This window comes from Pseudochaenichthys georgianus, chromosome 17 (genome assembly GCF_902827115.2).
Source record: "Pseudochaenichthys georgianus chromosome 17, fPseGeo1.2, whole genome shotgun sequence".
Classification (NCBI taxonomy): domain Eukaryota; kingdom Metazoa; phylum Chordata; class Actinopteri; order Perciformes; family Channichthyidae; genus Pseudochaenichthys; species Pseudochaenichthys georgianus.
In genome coordinates this window covers 40,978,391-41,000,470 of record NC_047519.1, presented here as the reverse complement: position 1 = coordinate 41,000,470, position 22,080 = coordinate 40,978,391, and the positions used below count along the sequence as shown (strand labels likewise).

At 43.2% G+C, this 22,080-nt stretch overlaps 2 protein-coding genes and 10 non-coding genes across 12 annotated transcripts in view; all 12 read left to right on the top strand.

Annotated features, from left to right (window-relative positions):
* The window catches only part of LOC117462783 (vasoactive intestinal polypeptide receptor 2-like), a 77,279-nt gene extending 77,022 nt beyond the window's left edge, over positions 1-257 (top strand). The window contains exon 13 of the mRNA XM_034105101.2: positions 38-257. Coding sequence (XP_033960992.1) covers positions 38-208 — 171 coding nt within the window. The 3' untranslated portion in view covers positions 209-257. The remainder of the gene's footprint in view (positions 1-37) is intronic.
* Positions 258-11,743: 11,486 nt separating this feature from the next.
* LOC139435663 (tripartite motif-containing protein 29-like) overlaps positions 11,744-22,080 on the top strand; it is a 24,570-nt gene continuing 14,233 nt past the window's right edge. The window contains exon 1 of the mRNA XM_071206410.1: positions 11,744-12,182. Coding sequence (XP_071062511.1) covers positions 11,820-12,182 — 363 coding nt within the window. The 5' untranslated portion in view covers positions 11,744-11,819. The remainder of the gene's footprint in view (positions 12,183-22,080) is intronic.
* trnam-cau (transfer RNA methionine (anticodon CAU)) lies at positions 16,142-16,213 on the top strand. Its single transcript has one exon. It is a non-coding gene; the product is annotated as a tRNA-Met (tRNA).
* On the top strand, positions 16,784-16,855 carry trnaq-uug (transfer RNA glutamine (anticodon UUG)). The gene has a single exon. It is a non-coding gene; the product is annotated as a tRNA-Gln (tRNA).
* Positions 17,413-17,484, top strand: trnae-cuc (transfer RNA glutamic acid (anticodon CUC)). The gene has a single exon. It is a non-coding gene; the product is annotated as a tRNA-Glu (tRNA).
* trnaq-cug (transfer RNA glutamine (anticodon CUG)) lies at positions 17,579-17,650 on the top strand. Its single transcript has one exon. It is a non-coding gene; the product is annotated as a tRNA-Gln (tRNA).
* Positions 17,876-17,947, top strand: trnam-cau (transfer RNA methionine (anticodon CAU)). Its single transcript has one exon. It is a non-coding gene; the product is annotated as a tRNA-Met (tRNA).
* On the top strand, positions 18,518-18,589 carry trnaq-uug (transfer RNA glutamine (anticodon UUG)). Its single transcript has one exon. It is a non-coding gene; the product is annotated as a tRNA-Gln (tRNA).
* Positions 19,147-19,218, top strand: trnae-cuc (transfer RNA glutamic acid (anticodon CUC)). The gene has a single exon. It is a non-coding gene; the product is annotated as a tRNA-Glu (tRNA).
* On the top strand, positions 19,313-19,384 carry trnaq-cug (transfer RNA glutamine (anticodon CUG)). Its single transcript has one exon. It is a non-coding gene; the product is annotated as a tRNA-Gln (tRNA).
* trnam-cau (transfer RNA methionine (anticodon CAU)) lies at positions 19,610-19,681 on the top strand. The gene has a single exon. It is a non-coding gene; the product is annotated as a tRNA-Met (tRNA).
* Positions 20,253-20,324, top strand: trnaq-uug (transfer RNA glutamine (anticodon UUG)). Its single transcript has one exon. It is a non-coding gene; the product is annotated as a tRNA-Gln (tRNA).

Sequence of the window (22,080 nt, the reverse complement as noted above, 5' to 3'; positions counted from 1 at the left end):
GTTTAGAACATGTTGTTTTTTGTTGTCTTCCTTGCAGGTTCAGGGTGAGCTTAAGAGAAAGTGGCGGAGTATGTGTCTGAACTGCCGCCTGAACAGAGATCACTTCAGCAACACCTTCGCCTCCAGGAACGGTTCAGAGCACATGGTGCAACCTCACAGAGACTCCAGAACCCAGTCCATCCTGCAGTCTGAGACCTCTGTGCTCTAAAGGCCTTCAAAGGTCCCCATTACACTGTTTTTCATCAATATATTATACCTCTCAGATATATACAGAACCTGTCTCTGATTGGCTGAAACACCAAACAGATCATTGCAGCATTACCCATAATCCCCTCTGTTTCAGCCTTGTTTCCAAAGTGCTGATTCTCTGTCTGTTACTTTAGATGAAAATAAGGAGCCCCTCCCCACGCCCCCCTGAGAGACATTTGGTTACAAAGAACTCAATGGTGCTCTAGAGGAGATTCAGGTGATAAGGGGGGGGGGGGGGGGGTTACCTTGGTTGCTGGTTACACAAGACAACACATCGTTATGACATCACAAAGTGGCCAAAATCTGATCAGCTCATTTTCAAACAGGTTTTTATAGAAATGGATCAAAAAGAGAGAGAATCTTTGTTCCTGAGACTTTTAGAGTCTCTTTCCACAGAGGGGACACATGTTGATGTAGAAGAGACATGAAGAAGAGGGGACACATGTTGATGTAGAAGAGACATGAAGAAGAGGGGACACATGTTGATGTAGAAGATACATGAAGAAGAGGGGACACATGTTGATGTAGAAGAGACATGAAGAAGAGGGGACACATGTTGATGTAGAAGAGACGTGAAGAAGAGGGGACACATGTTGATGAAGAAGAGACATGAAGAAGAGGGGACACATGTTGATGTAGAAGAGACATGAAGAAGAGGGGACACATGTTGATGTAGAAAATACATGAAGAAGAGGGGACACATGTTGATGTAGTAGAGACATGAAGAAGAGGGGACACATGTTGATGTAGAAGAGACATGAAGAAGTGGGGACACATGTTGATGTAGAAGAGACATGAAGAAGAGGGGACACATGTTGAAGTAGAAGATACATGAAGAAGAGGGGACACATGTTGATGTAGAAGAGACATGAAGAAGAGGGGACACATGTTGATGTAGAAGAGACGTGAAGAAGAGGGGACACATGTTGATGTAGAAGAGACATGGAGAACAGGGAACACATGTTGATGTAGAAGAGACGTGAAGAAGAGGGGACACATGTTGATGTAGAAGAGACATGAAGAAGAGGGGACACATGTTGATGTAGACAATACATGAAGAAGAGGACACACATGTTGATGTAGAAGAGACATGTAGAAGAGGGGACACATGTTGATGTAGAAGATATATGAAGAAGAGGGGACACATGTTGATGTAGAAGAGACATGAAGAAGAGGGACCACATGTTGATGTAGAAGAGACATGAAGAAGAGGGGACACATGTTGATGTAGAAGAGACATGAGGAAGAGGGGACACATGTTGATGTAGAGACATGAAGAAGAGGGGACACATGTTGATGTAGAAGAGACATGAAGAAGAGGGGACACATGTTGATGTAGAAGAGACATGAAGAAGAGGGGACACATGTTGATGTAGAAGAGACATGAAGAAGAGGGGACACATGTTGATGTAGAAGAGACATGAAGAAGAGGGGACACATGGTGATGTAGAAGAGACATGGAGAAGAGGGGACACATGTTGATGTGGAAGAGACATGAAGAAGAGGGGACACATGCTGATGTAGACAATACATGAAGAAGAGGGGACACATGTTGATGTATAAGAGACATGAAGAAGAGGGGACACATGTTGATGTAGAAGATACATGAAGAAGAGGGGACACATGTTGATGTAGAAGAGACATGAAGAAGAGGGGACACATGTTGATGTAGGAGAGACATGAAGAAGAGGGGACACATGCTGATGTAGACAATACATGAAGAAGAGGGGACACATGTTGATGTAGAGAGACATGAAGAAGAGGGGACACATGTTGATGTAGAAGAGACATGAAGAAGAGGGGACACATGTTGATGTAGAAGAGACATGAAGAAGAGGGGACACATGTTGATGTAGAAGAGACATGAAGAAGAGGGGACACACGTTGATGTAGAAGAGACATGAAGAAGAGGGGACACATGTTGATATAGAAGAGACATGAAGAAGAGGGGACACATGTTGATGTAGAAGAGACGTGAAGAAGAGGGGACACGTGTTGATGTAGAAGAGACATGAAGAAGAGGGGACACGTGTTGATGTAGAAGAGACATGAAGAAGAGGGGACACATGTTGATGTAGAAGAGATATGAAGAAGAGGGGACACATGTTGATGTAGAAGAGACATGAAGAAGAGGGGACACATGTTGATGTAGAAGAGACATGAAGAAGAGGGGACACATGTTGATGTAGAAGAGACATGAAGAAGAGGTGACACATGTTGATGTAGAAAATACATGAAGAAGAGGGGACACATGTTGATGTAGAAGAGACATGAAGAAGAGGGGACACATGTTGATGTAGAAGAGACATGGGGAAGAGGGGACACATGTTGATGTAGAAGAGACACGAAGAAGAGGGGACACATGTTGATGAAGAAGAGGGGACACATGTTGATGAAGAAGAGGGGACACATGTTGATGTAGAAGAGACATGAAGAAGAGAGGACACATGTTGATGTAGAAGAGACGTGAAGAAGAGGGGACACATGTTGATGTAGAGGAGACATGAAGAAGAGGGGACACATGTTGATGTAGAAGAGACATGAAGAAGAGGGGACACATGTTGATGTAGAAGAGACATGAAGAAGAGGGGACACATGTTGATGTAGAAGAGACATGAAGAAGAGGGGACACATGTTGATGTAGAAGAGACATGAAGAAGAGGGGACACATGTTGATGAAGAAGAGACATGAAGAAGAGGGGACACATGTTGATGTAGAAGAGACATGAAGAAGAGGGGACACTTGTTGATGTAGAAGAGACATGACGAAGAGGGGACACATGTTGATGAAGAAGAGACATGAAGAAGAGGGGACACATGTTGATGTAGAAGAGACATTAAGAAGAGGGGACACTTGTTGATGTAGAAGAGACATGAAGAAGAGGGGACACATGTTGATGTAGAAGAGACATGGGGAAGAGGGGACACATGTTGATGTAGAAGAGACATGAAGAAGAGGGGACACATGTTGATGTAGAAGAGACATGAAGAAGAGGGGACACATGGTGATGAAGAAGAGGGGACACATGGTGATGTAGAAGAGACATGAAGAAGAGGGGACACATGTTGATGAAGAAGAGACATGAAGAAGAGGGGACACGTGTTGATGTAGAAGAGACATGAAGAAGAGGGGACACATGGTGATGTAGAAGAGACATGAAGAAGAGGGGACACATGTTGATGTAGAAGAGACATGGAGAAGAGGGGACACGTGTTGATGTAGAAGAGACATGGAGAAGAGGGGACACATGTTGATGTAGAAGAGACATGGAGAAGAGGGGACACGTGTTGATGTAGAAGAGACATGAAGAAGAGGATTTTGCACAACAGGTGACCTCTAAATTAAAATCAAACGCAGTCCTCAGGTTGATGGTCGAATGGTTTAACAGATTGGTTTCTAGTATGAAGTCAAAGTGGTGGCATGCTCATGGTTTTATCGCAAATGTTGGTCTTGGATTCACCCTGTGAGCCTTCTAAAGGCACCCTAAGTGGACGGAAAGCATTTCTAAACCATCCTACGAGGGTATCCTTGTGTTTGTTGCCAAGAAAGACCATTTATAATCAGTGTTTTAATGTTGCGTTGTCAAGGAGAGTTTCGAAAGGACGTGATGTAGGCTATTTGACTTGTGTACTTATTTAGTTACATATTTATTCAGAAACACATGTAAGAGAATCAGTGCCATTTGTATCGTCATTGTCAGCAGACTTTCGATTGGGTTTGTGCCAAAAAGGAAAATCTGGGAATACCCTTATGAACGTTAACGTAAATTACCTGAAGATGATATCTGCTATATTCAAATTCAGTTATTCAGTTACGTGATGTGTAGACCCAAAGGATCCTTAAAAGAAGAAAAACTAAAATCGAAAGCAGTCTTCAGGTTGACCCGTTTCACAAGTTGATTTAAGCGTAAAGTCGAGGTGAGAACCAAAGGGTTGGGGCATCCTCATCGGTTCATGGCAGATGTTGCTTTTAGCGTGACAAGTATAAGCCTTCAAACAGTGTCTTAAGCGGACCTTAAGTATTTCCAAACCATCGTATGAGGTTACTCTTGTGTTGGCGGCCAAGAAAGACCCGTTTCTCATCAGTGTTTTTAGAGTAGTTGGTGTGAGCCAAGAAAGAACGGAGTCTTGTTGGCAATCGATGCAAACTCTTGTTAAGTGCGTTGTTCCTGGAATCATGCACATGAGTGTTGTAGCGCTATTCGACTTGTGTACCTATTTGCATCATTTACATATTTATTCAGATATATATGTAAGAGGATCAGTGCCATTGTTATCGTCATGGTAAGCAGACTTTAAATTGAGTTAGTGCCCATGTGTGGTTGATGTCGGCTTGGAAAATCTTGGAAGTACTGTTTTGAATGTTAGCGTACATTTTCCCAAATTAATATTTGAGATATTGTCCTTTAATTTGCAAGCCACACACATTAAGTAAAGAACTGTTCTCCTATTGAAAGTCTTTCCTCACATTCCTGTAAAATTCGAGTTTAAGTGAAAAATGGTAAAAGTACAAGGACTTTAGAGAACTTACACGTGTCTTTAATAATAATAATACAATAATAATAATACATTGCATTTCAAAGCGCTTTTCCAGGTGCTCAAAGATGCTTTACAGTGGTGATAAAACATGATAAAATAGAATTTAAAAGTTATTAGAACAAGATAAAATAACATTTAAAATTTATTAAAACCGCAATACAGCATAATTCACAGATTAAAAGCCAGTCTGAAGAGGTGTGTGTTGGTCAGTGTTTTGAAAGTGGGGGGGTCAGTGCAGTCTCTGATGTGTTGTGGGAGGGAGTTCCAGAGGGTGGGGGCAGCGATGGAGAAGGCTCTATCCCCCCAGGTTCGGAGCTTGGTTTTCTTTAGGTCCATCCAATCAACCGAACGTCTGAAAAGGTTTGGCTATTTTTTGGTTTGGTAAAAAGAACCAGTGGTTTCTCAGCATGCTATTTTCAGGACAATTATTTCAATCAGCAACAGCATTATTTCTCAGAGGAAAACGTGACAACTTATACCCTAACCCTAGTAACGTCTTTTATGGTCCATATTTGCCAAATCCACCCATCTGATAACTCAATCTGATTTAAATCACTGTAAAGAATGACCCGGGTCAGCTTCTGGAGAAGACACTGGTAAACAGGGTTGTTTTGGACTGATTCAGAACCCACGCTGTTCTGACAAAACGCATAATTGTTAATGTACATTTAATGATATGCTTTAATGGAAAAGTGCTGTGCATGCCCGAAACCCTTTATCTGTGCTTTGATGGTTTTCATACTGTGCTAATCTGTTTTAATGAAGCTACTTGGAGGGCCGGATGTTTATTTCTACACATTTGATCAGGACGGAAGTTTCATTGGGAAGCATGTGAAGGATCACTTCCTCCAATGATGCTGGGTTTCCAAACCTACTTACGTATTGGACGAAACAGGATCTTAAAAATAAATAGTGAACTGCTTGAGACCGAGCATAATGTCGCTTCTATTCATGCAGCAGTTTGCATGTTATTCTCAATGTTTGCCTTCTTTATTGATGTTGATAAATGTCTGTCAATTTCTTGTTGAATCTTGTGTAAATATTGTTTAGAGATGACAAGAAGAAAGAGGACACACTCGCTTTGTACAGCGTGCTTCGTTTGCCGATACGAGACGCAATGATCTGGTGACACTTGGCTTAAGGCATACAGATATTCACATCACTGACTACAACGTGTTCATCATGTGTGAAACTGTATGTGTGAAATTGTGCCATCATTTGTTTGGTTTATCCTATCTTTGATTTAGGAGCTACGTCTTACTTTATAAATACATTTGACATTTTAGGACACACTTATTGTATATATATGTTCAGCAGGATGTAAAGGTAAGGCGTGAAATTATGTTCTATCTCGTCTCAGATATATTTATTTTAAGTAATTGGTTCTCCTTGATATTTTGTGTTGCATGTATAAAATTGAAGTTTTTTCATTCTAAGTAATTATTTTTTCCCGGTACTACATGTAAGGAAATCCTTCTCAAGCAAAACAACAACATGCCTAAATGTGCGAGACAGAAAAGTTTCCTTATAGCTGCTTAAATGAAACATTATGATCCACAGCTGTAAGCCTTAAGGAAAGTGTTCAAACATACCATGTTACTCAGTCTCAGTGTATCATAAGATGTTTGCTTATTGAGTGATTTCGTCTTGAACATGGACGGATATGATGTTGAGTATCTTGTCTTTAATCAACATGTGCATCTGTATAAAGACACCATGAATGTCATGAAGTAGAAGATTGATAAAGGCTATCTTTGTACGCATTTACTGTGTGATTGTACCTCTTTCAAACTGCATTGTGGTAAGGATATCGTCACGATATGTATCGGCCTTTTCACGTGTATCTTTCGGATGTGCATGTTTACGTTATTCCCCCACGTAAACAGGGGCACTTTTATGAAATGATAGCGTTGTTCTCTGCGGAAAGGTAGTTGTGAAAAGCTTTACTCCTGTATTAAAACCAAGAGAAGTATGCACGTATATTCACACTATTGTCCTCAGAACTTTAGTTTCATGTCTAGAAAATCGATACGTTGCCTTTTATTTCCGACTAAATCAGTATAAGACATAGACGTTGAAACTTCAGAATATTTAAGTTAAGGCGAGACACTAAAAGTGAATAGGGTAATTGTTTTAACTTAAAGATATCAGCAAGAAATTTCTCCAGTTAATTACTTACATTAAGACGATTGGTTTTTGTATTACAAGTTTTCTGAAATAGCATGTTTACATATGCAAATGAGCCATTATCTAATTTTTTTTAAATGTGCCTCCAACATACATATCGTCTTTCAAAAAGACTCCTGAAACATGTCTCTGTTGTATGAACCTTTCTTCGATGCATGCTGGGATAATAAACGTAAGCCCAGAGGCAGTCGATTAGATCTTCATCAGATCACCAAACACGAGTGCAACTAATCAAACCCCTGCAGCATGAAACCGTTAAACTGCCTCCTGAGAGGGTCGTATTTCCCCTGACTTTAATGCTGAGCTAAGTGCTGATATCTGCCTCCTCTTCATGCTAAGCTGCTCGTACACTAAACCTATTCATGTATGAACACGTGAAATGACACAGACGTGACCTAAAAGTGCCACAACAGCTGAAAAACATCAAAGCAGATGCACTGACCTTAACCACAAGGGACTGAGGACTGTGCCACAATAACGTATATTCCTCCAGTCTGAGGGAGTTACAAAGCCCATGTGTTCTATGCAGAGAACACATCCATGTGTTACAGCCATGCATCACAACACAGAGCTTGATGTATGTTGTATTGGCAGCTATGCTGAGGTGAGGTGAGGTACTGCAGTCGCCATTCAATTGGAACGTTTTTGGTTCGATACCAGCCCTCGTATTATCCTTGAGCAAGAAACGTTACCCTAAGTTGATCTGTGTGTGTGTGTGTGTGTGTGTGTGTGTGTGTGTGTGTGTGTGTGTGTGTGTGTGTGTGTGTGTGTGTGTGTGTGTGTGTGTGTGTGTGTGTGTGTGTGTGTGTGTGTGTGTGTGTTGGGGGGGTGGTGTACTAGCATTACTACACTTGTGGGGACCTACATCTGTTTACATAGTCACGTGTGGGGACTCGCCTCCCTTATGGGGACAAATTGGAGGTCCCCATGAGGGGGATCATTCATTTTAGGGTGAAGACTTGGTTAGGTTAAGTCTCCAGGAAATGCATGTAAGTCAATGTAATGACCCCTGAAGTGATTGTGCAGGACTTGGTCCCATGCCAGCCTAGCAGTGGAGCGAGGGGGGTGTGTGTGTTCGTGTTCATGCTCCATGACAGCCACTGATTCTGTTGATGCAATATAACTCTGACTGAGTAAAGATATAACTGTAAATGTACCTTTTGTTTAATAGAGAGAATCCAGAAATACAAAAAAAAGATTATAAAGACAGCCCGCAACATTTTGGCATGTTTTTTTACTCCGATCGCTGCTTACTCTGTGTTCGACCTAGCCTCCCGAACCCACGATATGTTCTGACCCGCACCTGTGAGTCAAATCCAAACCACAGGGAGTCCACCTCGAACACTTGACAAACAAGTCAACTGGGCCATGGATGTAGATGAAAAGCCATCAACGTGCAATAGACGCCTGTTGGTGCATTGGAACAAAATATAAATAGTCCTACAAATATTTTTATTTTATTTCCTTCTTATTTTTGTCTAAGCTCAAGGGACCCAGAGTAGAGGGCTTAAAGAGCCGCGGGTTGCCGACCCAAAGACGAAAGACAGCACTTTACGAACACTTTAAATTCAATCCAGCGTCACAAAAAGAGAGATACGTAAAGACTCGATGTGACGAGGTGCAGGAAGAGAAGAAGCTCTGAGAAACTCTCAACAGATCCATCCTGACAGATTGATTCAGTCACACCTCTCCCGTCTGTTCCCTGGCTTCCCTCCGTCTGCCTGTCACATCCATGACGGAGGCGACCGTTCACAAACAACCAAAGAAGAAGAAGAGATTTCAAACACACCTTGCCACATGTTGCAGAAAGTAGATGTTTTTTTATGAAATTAACAAACATCGTACAATTTTGGATTCGTAAACACCTTTACTCTCGGCTTCCGAACAGCACTTTTTTATGGGTTCATTCGAATCTCTCAGTATCCTGGGCAGAAGCTGTTCACTGTAGCGCTGCTGGTTCACTCATCACATTGGAGCTTACAGAACTGATTATCCAATCCAACACTGAACTAGCTGCTGGCTAACTATGTGAGTGTGGCTTCCACATGATCAAATATCCAGTCTGAGGCTCAGTTCAGCCAAGAAAAAATACTTTAAATTAAGTTTTTTCCATATTCACCATTACGTTTTGAGACTGCATTTAAGGTTTATTAAAAATGTAAACAAATACAACACTTTTATGCAATCTTGATGTGTTTTGCATCGTTACATGCTACGAAAAAGAGGAAAGTAGGACTAAGGAACCTAGAAATGTTCTGGGTCTTGAAGTCAGATCAAACCTGAGAAAAACTCCTCCTATAACGTTTCTAATTGAAGCGATCAAACTGTTGAATTGAGGACACGACCTACTTGGAGCTAGTGTGCTTGCAAGGCAAGGCAAGTTTATTTATATAGCACTTTTCAACGCAAGGCAATTCAAAGTGCTTTACAAAAAATGAAAGACATTAAGCATTAAAAGAGAAAAGCTAATAAAATAAACATTAAAAGGACAAGTACATGGATAAAAGTTACAGTGCAGTGTAAGATATGAATAGTTCAATTAAAAGCAGCGACAAAAAGAAAAGTCTTCAGCCTGGATTTAAAAGTAGTCAGAGTTGCAGCGGACCTGCAGGTTTCTGGGAGTTTGTTCCAGATGTTTGGAGCATAATAACTGAACGCTGCTTCTCCATGTTTAGTTCTGACTCTGGGGACAGAAAGCTGACCAGTCCCTGAAGACCTGAGAGATCTGGATGGCTCATAGTTTAGCAGGAGATCAGAAATGTATTTTGGGCCTAAACCATTCTGGACTGTATCGTCCTCCCATCTTTGTTTTAAGTATTATTGGCGGATACAGGAACTGCTGTAATCCTCCGTTTCCATCCACACGGCAACCAGCATGAAGCCAAATGCTCCGTCATCCCCCCAACACAGATTTCGGGCCACACACGCCTTCTCGCTCCCAATTAGCGGCGTGTTCGCCTCAAGTCGCTCTGTCAGTTCGGATCAACTCGGCTCGTCTTCTGAGAGATGACTGAACATCCAGTCGGCCACCTCCAGGCTGAGCGACCCCGGCGATGTGGAAAGGACATCGGAGACGAGGAGGGAGAGAAAACAAAGAAGCAGAACGCTTTTATATCGTGTTTCTTCATTACAAGCTCAATCTCTGAGTTTGACTGTGGTGTCTTTTTGGATTCCTCTGTTGGTTTTTGTTTTGCTGTATTCACGTCATGTGGGAGTTACCGCGGAAACCGGTAACCCCCGTTTATAGTTGCTTTAACGAATCTCACCCCAAATGTCAACACGTTTTAAATACAGAGGCAAGCACACACAGGGACACATCGTTTTTATTCTTCGTTGGAAAGAACATTAACTTCACTTGGAGATCTGAACAGAATGGATGATATGTCATATCTTTATGTCTGAATGCTCTTACTGCAGCTTGTTATGACAGATAGCACACCTCTCAGCATGCTTCTCTTTGTTGAAAGCAGTCAAACCCGTTCGCCTTTCTTCCTGCTCTCAAACACACTGAGCTACACCCTATCAAGGTAGTTCAATGTTCCCTCCCCTTCACAGGTTGTAACGAGCAACATGTTCAATGAGAAAGCTGTTTCCTCATTCCTCATTGAGCGAGCAGAAGCAGAAGGAGGGGAGATTTGTTGTCTGTCAGAGAAAGTGGATATTTGACCTTCTGTCTGCAGTCCGTGACTTTCACTGAGAGGTGAGATGGCGCAGGGAGGAGTTCAGCTGGACCGGGAAACATTACATGTTAGATGCTTTTATCCAAAGCGACTTACATTCTCAATACTGTGGGCAATCCCCACAGGAGCACTTTGGGGTGAAGGGTCTCAGGGACACAACGTCATGCTGACTGCAGTGGGGTTTGAACCCCCTGATCCGAACACCAAGGCTCTATCCACTGCGCCACACGCCTCCAAACCTTCTCTTGTTCGATCTGTCTCGATCTACTGAAGGATCCGGTGGCTACTGCCTGTGGACACAACTACTGCATGGACTGTATTAAAACCCACTGGGATGGAGAGGATGAGAAGGAAGTCTACAGCTGCCCTCAGTGTAGAAATAGCTTCTCACCGAGGCCTGTCCTGCTGAAGAACATCATGCTAGCAGATTTAGAGGAGGAGCTGAAGAAGACTGGACTCCAAGCGGCTCCTGCTGATCTCTGCTATGCTGGAGCTGGAGACGTGGCCTGTGATATCTGCACTGGGAGGAAACGGAAAGCCTGTAAGTCCTGTCTGCAGTGCCTGGCCTCTTACTGTGAGAAACACCTCCAGCCTCATCATGACGCAGTGTTACGACCCGCCTCCCTACTCAATAGTAGTGGCTCCTGAGGCAGTCCGCAACATAAAACAAAAGTACACAACACGTAGGCACTAAACTGTGATCGTACATTTATTGCCACAATCATAAAACATACACTGGAGGACAGGTAAAACAAACAAACAAACAGACGGAGGGGACTTGGGCCAACCACACCACGGGCCGTAGGATCCAGAGCCTTCCTCCGCTACCCAAAATCACACAGAACCTAACGGGAGAAATAAAGCCGCGAAAACCTAATACTAACAGGTCCTCCAGGAAACACAACAAAAAGGCAAAAGAGCTGACACAGCAGAGACATCCGGAGTAGTGATCGGCCTCCTCCTTCTCCTTCAGTCTCCTCTTTTATGCTCGGCTGATTGGCAACTGGGAACACCTGGGGAAGGCGGAGCCAGGTGTACCTGCACAGCAGAGAGAACAACAAAAGGGGGGGGAGTACGTAACACGCAGCTACGTTTAAGAAACACAAGCTGGTGGAGCCCTCCAAGAAGCTCCAGGAGAACATCTGCTCTCGTCACGGCGAGGTGATGAAGCTGTTCTGCCGCACTGATCAGCAGAGTATCTGTTGTCTCTGCTCTGTGGAAGAACACAAAGGCCACGACACGGTGTCGGCTGCAGCAGAGAGGAGGCAGAGAGAGCTGGAGGGGAGTCGACTAAACATCCAGCAGAGGATCCAGGACAGAGAGAAGGAGGTGAAGCGGCTTCAGCAGGAGGTGCAGGCCGTCAATGGCTCTGCTGATAAAGCAGTGGAGGACAGTGAGGAGACGGTCACTGAGCTGATCCGTCTCGTGCAGAAGAGAAGCTCTGATGTGAAGCGGCAGCTCAGATCCCAGCAGATAACCAGCGTTGTAGTAGGGTTTAGGGTTCGAGAGAACACAACCATGTTTGGGGTATTTTAAACTTGCGAGGACATTAAGACTTCTTGTTCTTCTGTCATAATGGCTGATTATACATACTGTGTTTTTGCATCACTGGGGACACTCGGTTCCTTCAGAAGTCATCTTTTATTCTTTCTGATGTGTCCTCTACCTGTCACTTGGATGTGTCTGGGAGAGCTCTGAGGGTGTGTGTGTGTGTGTGTGTGTGTGTGTGTGTGTGTGTGTGTGTGTGTGTGTGTGTGTGTGTGTGTGTGTGTGTGTGTGTGTGTGTGTGTGTGTGTGTGTGTGTGTGTGTGTGTGTGTGTGTGTGTGTGTGTGTGTGTGTGTGTGTGTGTGTGTGTGTGTGTGTGTGTGTGTGTGTGTGTGTGTGTGTGTGTGTGTGTGTGTGTGTGTGTGTGTGCATGTGCATGTGCATGGCCTATCATTACTATACTTGTGGGGACTGGGGACCTACATCTGTTTACACAGTCACGTGTAGGAGGTCATTCATTTTAGGGTGAAGACTTGGTTAAGGTTAGGATAAGTCTCCAGGAAATGCATGTAAGTCAATGTATACATGGTGTGTGTGTGTGTGTGTGTGTGTGTGTGTGTGTGTGTGTGTGTGTGTGTGTGTGTGTGTGTGTGTGTGTGTGTGTGTGTGTGTGTGTGTGTGTGTGTGTGTGTGTGTGTGTGTGTGTGTGTGTGTGTGTGTGTGTGTGTGTGTGTGTGTGTGTGTGTGTGTGTGTGTGGTGTGTGTGTGTGTGTGTGTGTGTGTGTGTGTGTGTGTGTGTGTGTGTGTGATAATAATTGAATAGTCTAGTGTTGTGAACTTAATGAAGTATTGAACTTGTTTGATATTGATCTGCCCCCTAGTGAGCAAAAGGTTACCAGCAAAACCATTTTTGTAGCTCCAAAACAAAAACACTCAAATAGTTTTCGCATTCATGATGTTGTTAATTAGGTTAATGCTAAATGCTAAAGTAGTTCATTTTTCTTAATTAGATCAATTATTCACCAAGGTGCGCTTGTTATAGTGTCTTGCGATGTTTTGTTCCGTGTGAGAGTCTTCCTCGTCCTCATGCCAGGCGCACGGTTATTTATTAGCACGTGTCTGGCGCTGACATTAATAGCAAGCTGTCGAGTTCACATTCTCAACCTTAGTGTTTTGATAACGGGGGGGTACTATCGGTGTACGAGCGTAATTCGTTTTCTGAAATGTCTTTAGGAACCGAGTTGATACACTTAGCCTAATGTGAATAAATATAATCCACTATACCTCGTGTGCGTTGCTCGGTAGACATGTAGGGATAATGCACTGAATGTAGCCACACCTATTACGTGTACTACGTATAAGGAGGTTGGGTTTCCTCGGAGGTGACACTTTGCACACAGATTTGATATGAAACTGGTCTCACCCAAACGTATCCATACAAAGAAAAAGCTTCTGAATTGAAAGGATTAGCGATGAGGAGTCATTAAACCTATCGAGACAGCAGTCGTGTTCACACTCGGTTGAATGCCCCGAGCAGGCGGGTCATTTTGATTAAGGAAAGCCAGAACAGAGTGTGCTCATCGGCTCCTTTTATCTATCAGGTCGTTCCTATTGACATGACAGAGGCAGATTAAAGACATTCCTCCACACACTCCCACAAACGCCCTGAACAAATGAACATCAAGTCTTCTCTTCCTACACACTTTTGTTCCACTACCTCACCACGAAGTCCACGAGTCGACTAAGAGCTTCTGCAGATTAATCATCCGTCGCTAACGGCTTCTTATTCAACCATAGACCAAATGCATTAACCTGTGTGTGTGTGTGTGTGTGTGTGTGTGTGTGTGTGTGTGTGTGTGTGTGTGTGTGTGTGTGTGTGTGTGTGTGTGTGTGTGTGTGTGTGTGTGTGTGTGTGTGTGTGTGTGTGTGTGTGTGTGTGTGTGTGTGTGTGTGTGTGTGTGTTACGAAACAGGCAGGCTGGGTTTTGTTTTTCCCTCCGGCTCTCTTTTCTCTTCTTCCCCTTTCTTCACTCCAGGTAATCAACAGCTGATCAGTGCCTGCTTGTCACCTCAGACTGACTGCTGATTGGATCCCCTCACCCTTAGCAGTAATAAAGGAAGCAATCCAAGAAGCCTTTTGTCTCTCTGACCTGCTACTGACTCCAAAGCATCTCTTTGGTGATTCTTCTGTGATTCCTTCATTACAGTTTATGTTTATGTTTAAATGTGTGTGTGGTGGGAGGTTGAGGATATGGGTACATTTGGGGTACCCTCAACATTTCGTGGGTAAAACTTTGTTAGACACATAGGTTATTAGGTTGGTGCCACCCCTGTCTCCTTCTCCCCCTCAATTAAAGAATATGTTGGAATTTGTTGTTAATTAAGAATAAAAAATACACTTTTCTCTGACTCCCTCAATGTATTGGTTGTTGTGTTCCTATCTCCATGTTCACATATTTTCGGGACTCCTCCCCTTCACTTTAGCCGACAAAACCTTAGCGCTTTCACTGTAAGAAAGCGCTATATTAGTACACAGAAAAAAGGGGAAAGTGGAGTTGTTCAATTTGCAAATATGCAGTTAATATATGAGACAGAATGTATTCATGTTTCTCATCGAAACATCAATCAATCATGTAGAACTATTTTAATCTTGAGGGGTTTACGTTCTATAAGTCTCAATCATGTTAAGAAAAGAGTTATGTTTATCTCTGTAACTCCGCCCACTGAGCACATACGTCAGCAGCTTGCTCTGCAGCCGATTACTCAGCTTCTTATTATTGATACATATTTTATTCATTACATTGCATTTAGCTGACGCTTTTATCCAAAGCGACTTACAATAAGTCACAAAACAAAATGGTCGGACTCAAAACCCTACTTTTAATAGTATCGTAATTTAACTTCAACAATATGGCACTTTAATGGACAAGATGAAAAGCAGAACAAATTGCAAAAAATCTTTATTTGAATATCTTTTTTAAACAAAGAGGGGGGGAGGGGTCCACCATATTTTCTTCCCGCATCGGAGGAGTAAGCTGGTTCTGTTCCGAGAAGATCTCTACAAGGTAAAAGTTATTTAATGTCATCAAATGTTCGTCATAGTTACAGGTTATCACAAGACACATTGTTTGCAAAAAGCTGAGTTCACATTTGCAGAGCAACGTAAATACAGCTGTCCATTTGTAAACATTGTCATTCACTCACTGGTGTGAGCTAGAATCAGGCCGGCCCAGACCAATTTGCTGCCCGAGGCAAGATTTCAGCTGGCGCTAAATATTTTTTTATAACTATAATGATCATATAAAGGTGTGCCGTTACCTCACTGAGCTGAGGTTATCAGAGCCGCTCAGTCTTTCAGGAGAGAGCTCTCTAAAGCTCTCCCCCCGCGGCCGCTTACACAGTAAATTCCAATCTTAATAAAAGCACAGCTGTATACGTTTTTTGGGAGTTTGATTTATTTTAAATTAACACAAATACAAAATGAAAACCTATTATTGTGCACTAAAACCATTATTTCAAAAAAAGAACAATTTCACATAAACCCCTGGTTTTTACTGGGGCTGGGGCAGTTCAACTTGATTTTTTTGGGGGGGGTGTGCCATAGTTTATGGGCGCTGTACGCAATATAGGCATAGTTCTGTTAGTATAAGATAATAAGATGTACTTTGCTGATCCGAAATCGGGAAATTTTGTTATGAAATTAAAAAACAAACATATTTTTTTAATTTCTAACTTTTGTTTTTGTTTTGGCACCCTCGTTGATGCGCCCTTAGCATTCGCCTATACTACCTATGCCGAGGGCCGGTGTTGTGTCATATTATGCCTCCCCGTTTAAAACGAAAAGTAAACGTTCAGGGTTTTTATTAATGGTACTTTTCAGACTGTGAGTTGTTTAGTGGTAGCTCATAGTCTGGAATGCGCTGCCTTTGTCAAGGTTGAAAATTGAAACGGCCGACAATGAGTACAGTACATTTTTGCCAGCCTTGGAGTGCTAAACATCCAGCAGAGTGGCGCAGCGGAAGCGTGCTGGGCCCATAACCCAGAGGTCGATGGATCGAAACCATCCTCTGCTAATTGTAAATGCTTTGGATCAGCAGATTCTCTCTTTCCATTTTAACCCTGTTCACAAGGCCATATTTACATAGGACGATGCATCCGTAATCGCAAGTGCTAAAGTGTAGCCGATGCAAACATTTCTGCAATTAACAACCTATAGTCCTCCAATCTTCAAACTGAGCTATGGAGGTGTGCATACAAGCTTAAATTGTTCAGCCTGTGTATTGATGCGGAAGGTAATCATCAAACAACAGTTGTCTTGCAAAGCTTCAACATTCACTCGTCTACTGACCCTGGCCGGGGAACATGTCAAGATTTGGGAAGAGCCCTTTGAGTAACTCGAGGAGCCAAAACAACACATCTTGGGCCGCAGCCAGGTATAGGAGAGGTGTGGTCTGTTGAGCACAAAATTGCCTCTCTGCTCATTTCAAAGGATATTGTTCTGTTTGTTTCAACCAACTATGACCTTGGCGCATACTGGTGCAGTTTGCAGTTGAAGGTGAAGTGGCAGAGAGATGAGTTAGTTTCGTGTGTGAGTCTCTGTGTAAAGATACAATTTCTTTGAATACAGTGTGGACATTTCATGTGGTTCCATGGTGTAATGGTTAGCACTCTGGACTTTGAATCCAGTGATCCGAGTTCAAATCTCGGTGGAACCTTTCTTTGAGTACGCTGAAAAAAGCCAGCTTCTACATGTCATGAGGATCTTGTAGCAGGATATTGGTTGCAATATAGAAGATGGAGAGTGACTTGAGAATGAGTCTATCTAGTCAAGGGAATAATCTGAGTGGTGTTAGGACAACAACCTGGACCTTAAAACCTCTAAAACCAAGGAGTTGACTGCAGGAGAAAAAAGAAGGAATTCCACCATATGTGTGGAGAAATGGAAGGCATGGAGAAATTCAAGTTTCTTGAAGTCAATATGTCAAAACATTTTACAAGGATCTCCAACACATCACACCGGGTTAAAAAGGCCCAGCAAAGACTCTACTTCCCCGAGGAACTAAAACAAGCCAGGCTCCCAGAGAAACTTTGTGAAGAAACAAGGGGATGAGTGGTAACTTGCTCACTCTGAACTTTACCTCCACACTACATTACATTACTGTTAAGAGCTAGATATTGAACTCTATTGGAGCTGTTTGCACTACTCTCCAGCTGCCAGCTGTCATACATTCCATGCATTCCGTTTCAAAAGCTTCACATACAGATACAGCATTCCCTGGTGGTCTAGTGGCTAGGATTCGGCGCTCTCACCGCCGCGGCCCGGGTTCGATTCCCGGTCAGGGAACACTCTTTACTTACTGAATTTCACGGCCGTTTCATTCAAAACAACTCCCGCATAAAACGATAGATTGTGCAGACATTGTGCTGACATTCCGTGTGGTTCCATGGTGTAATGGTTAGCACTTTGGACTCTGAATCCAGCGATCCGAGTTCAAATCTCGGTGGAACCTTGCTTTGATTAGGTACATGCTTACTCAACAGACTATCGTCAGTGCCTCAGACACAATGAACGTAAAAGGAAAACCACCTGGAATTTTATTTTTTAAGGGCCTCTATTGCAAAAGGTAAAGAAGAACGATTGGATCTGGAATGCGCTGCCTTTGTCAAGGTTGAAAATTGAAACGGCCGACAATGAGTACAGTACATTTTTGCCAGCCTTGGAGTGCTAAACATCCAGCAGAGTGGCGCAGCGGAAGCGTGCTGGGCCCATAACCCAGAGGTCGATGGATCGAAACCATCCTCTGCTAATTGTAAATGCTTTGGATCAGCAGATTCTCTCTTTCCATTTTAACCCTGTTCACAAGGCCATATTTACATAGGACGATGCACCCGTAATCACAAGTGCTAAAGTGTAGCCGATGCAAACGTTGCTGCAATTAACAACCTATAGTCCTCCAATCTTCCAACTGAGCTATGGAGGTGTGCATACAAGCTTAAATTGTTCAGCCTGTGTATTGATGCGGAAGGTAATCATCAAACAACAGTTGTCTTGCAAAGCTTCAACATTCACTCGTCTACTGACCCTGGCCGGGGAACATGTCAAGATTTGGGAAGAGCCCTTTGAGTAACTCGAGGAGCCAAAACAACACATCTTGGGCCGCAGCCAGGTATAGGAGAGGTGTGGTCTGTTGAGCACAAAATTGCCTCTCTGCTCATTTCAAAGGATATTGTTCTGTTTGTTTCAACCAACTATGACCTTGGCGCATACTGGTGCAGTTTGCAGTTGAAGGTGAAGTGGCAGAGAGATGAGTTAGTTTCGTGTGTGAGTCTCTGTGTAAAGATACAATTTCTTTGAATACAGTGTGGACATTTCATGTGGTTCCATGGTGTAATGGTTAGCACTCTGGACTTTGAATCCAGTGATCCGAGTTCAAATCTCGGTGGAACCTTTCTTTGAGTACGCTGAAAAAAGCCAGCTTCTACATGTCATGAGGATCTTGTAGCAGGATATTGGTTGCAATATAGAAGATGGAGAGTGACTTGAGAATGAGTCTATCTAGTCAAGGGAATAATCTGAGTGGTGTTAGGACAACAACCTGGACCTTAAAACCTCTAAAACCAAGGAGTTGACTGCAGGAGAAAAAAGAAGGAATTCCACCATATGTGTGGAGAAATGGAAGGCATGGAGAAATTCAAGTTTCTTGAAGTCAATATGTCAAAACATTTTACAAGGATCTCCAACACATCACACCGGGTTAAAAAGGCCCAGCAAAGACTCTACTTCCCCGAGGAACTAAAACAAGCCAGGCTCCCAGAGAAACTTTGTGAAGAAACAAGGGGATGAGTGGTAACTTGCTCACTCTGAACTTTACCTCCACACTACATTACATTACTGTTAAGAGCTAGATATTGAACTCTATTGGAGCTGTTTGCACTACTCTCCAGCTGCCAGCTGTCATACATTCTATGCATTCCGTTTCAAAAGCTTCACATACAGATACAGCATTCCCTGGTGGTCTAGTGGCTAGGATTCGGCGCTCTCACCGCCGCGGCCCGGGTTCGATTCCCGGTCAGGGAACACTCTTTACTTACTGAATTTCACGGCCGTTTCATTCAAAACAACTCCCGCATAAAACGATAGATTGTGCAGACATTGTGCTGACATTCAGTGTGGTTCCATGGTGTAATGGTTAGCACTTTGGACTCTGAATCCAGCGATCCGAGTTCAAATCTCGGTGGAACCTTGCTTTGATTAGGTACATGCTTACTCAACAGACTATCGTCAGTGCCTCAGACACAATGAACGTAAAAGGAAAACCACCTGGAATTTTATTTTTTAAGGGCCTCTATTGCAAAAGGTAAAGAAGAACGATTGGATCTGGAATGCGCTGCCTTTGTCAAGGTTGAAAATTGAAACGGCCGACAATGAGTACAGTACATTTTTGCCAGCCTTGGAGTGCTAAACATCCAGCAGAGTGGCGCAGCGGAAGCGTGCTGGGCCCATAACCCAGAGGTCGATGGATCGAAACCATCCTCTGCTAATTGTAAATGCTTTGGATCAGCAGATTCTCTCTTTCCATTTTAACCCTGTTCACAAGGCCATATTTACATAGGACGATGCATCCCGTAATCACAAGTGCTAAAGTGTAGCCGATGCAAACGTTGCTGCAATTAACAACCTACAGTCCTCAAATCTTCCAACTGAGCTATGGAGGTGTGCATACAAGCTTAAATTGTTCAGCCTGTGTATTGATGCGGAAGGTAATCATCAAACAACAGTTGTCTTGCAAAGCTTCAACATTCACTCGTCTACTGACCCTGGCCGGGGAACATGTCAAGATTTGGGAAGAGCCCTTTGAGTAACTCGAGGAGCCAAAACAACACATCTTGGGCCGCAGCCAGGTATAGGAGAGGTGTGGTCTGTTGAGCACAAAATTGCCTCTCTGCTCATTTCAAAGGATATTGTTCTGTTTGTTTCAACCAACTATGACCTTGGCGCATACTGGTGCAGTTTGCAGTTGAAGGTGAAGTGGCAGAGAGATGAGTTAGTTTCGTGTGTGAGTCTCTGTGTAAAGATACAATTTATTTGAATACAGTGTGGACATTTCATGTGGTTCCATGGTGTAATGGTTAGCACTCTGGACTTTGAATCCAGTGATCAGAGTTCAAATCTCGGTGGAACCTTTCTTTGAGTACGCTGAAAAAAGCCAGCTTCTACATGTCATGAGGATCTTGTAGCAGGATATTGGTTGCAATATAGAAGATGGAGAGTGACTTGAGAATGAGTCTATCTAGTCAAGGGAATAATCTGAGTGGTGTTAGGACAACAACCTGGACCTTAAAACCTCTAAAACCAAGGAGTTGACTGCAGGAGAAAAAATAAGGAATTCCACCATATGTGTGGAGAAATGGAAGGCATGGAGAAATTCAAGTTTCTTGAAGTCAATATGTCAAAACATTTTACAAGGATCTCCAACACATCACATCACATCACATCACATTACAGCGGAAGGAGGAACCTATTGCGGTGAGCACGTTGTAACTTCCGGTTGTTGTTGTTGTCATCTCCGGGTATCCCGTGTGCCTGTTCTGTTGCTGATAGCTTATTAACTTAAACCTAATCGATCGTTTTAAAACTCTTGATCACGGCAACTGCCTGACGTTGTAATCACACGTTACTACAGCTTAAGCACTCACAACTCTCCTTCTCTTAGTGACTGTAACTCCACAGTTGCCTACACTCTTTTCGGGTTTGCTAACGGTAGCTACTTTAGCTTGATAGCTAGCCATGGCTCTTTCCCCACCCTCTGGTGCTATTTCCTGCTCTTCCTGTCTCATGTTTGGTTACTTCCCGGTCTCCTTTACTGGTAAGGATACATGTGTTAAATGTAGTATAGTTGTTAGATTGGAGGCGGGAATCATAGCCATAGAAGCCCGGCTCCTCATCTTAGAAAGTAACTCAGCTAAAGTAAAGCCCATGTTAGCATGTGCGGACCGGCAAAAGATAGCTCCTCTTAGCCGTCCCCCGGCAACTCCCGAGCAGCAGGGAGGCTGGGTGACTGTTCAGAAGGGGCATAACGCGAAACCTGCAGGTCCCCACCAACCCGTTCACGTATCTAACAGATATTCCCCACTCAGCGAGACACCCGCTGAGAAGCCAACTTTGGTTATTGGTAGCTCTATTATGAGACATGTGAATCTAGAGACCGAAGCCTCCACAGTCACATGCATTCCGGGGGCCAGAGCGGGCGACGTTGAGGCGCATCTTAAACTGCTGGCTAAAAATAAACATAAATACGGTAGGATTGTTATTCACGTCGGTGGTAATGATGTTCGTTTACGCCAATCAGAATGCACCAAACTTAATGTGGAGTCGGTGTGTAGTTATGCTAAAACAATGTCGGACACCGTAATCTTCTCTGGTCCCCTCCCCAATCTGATCAATGATGACATGTATAGCCGCATGTCATCATTTCAGCGCTGGTTGTCTTGGTGGTGCCCAGCAAACAATGTGGGCTTCGTAAATAATTGGACAGCCTTCTGGGGAAAACCTGGTCTGATTAAGAGAGACGGCATTCATCCTACTTTGGAAGGTGCAGATCTAATTTCGGCAAACATTTCAGGGCTTTGTGGACTTAATCCATGACAAACTGGAGTTGAGACCAGGAGGCGGAGTCGCAGTCTTACACGCTTCTCTGCGCTCTCTCCTAGGCAGTCATCCATAGGAATCCCGAACCCAATAAAATACCCAATATTAGCGGTGTGTGTGTCTGCCCAAGGACAATTTAAGGTAAAACCTAATAGAGGTGTCATACATAATAACCTAATAAAAGTAAATGTAACAACTACTACAGTGCAACAAAATAGGAAGATTAAATGTGGTCTCTTAAACATAAGATCTCTAGCATCTAAAGCAATATTGGTAAATGATTTAATTTCA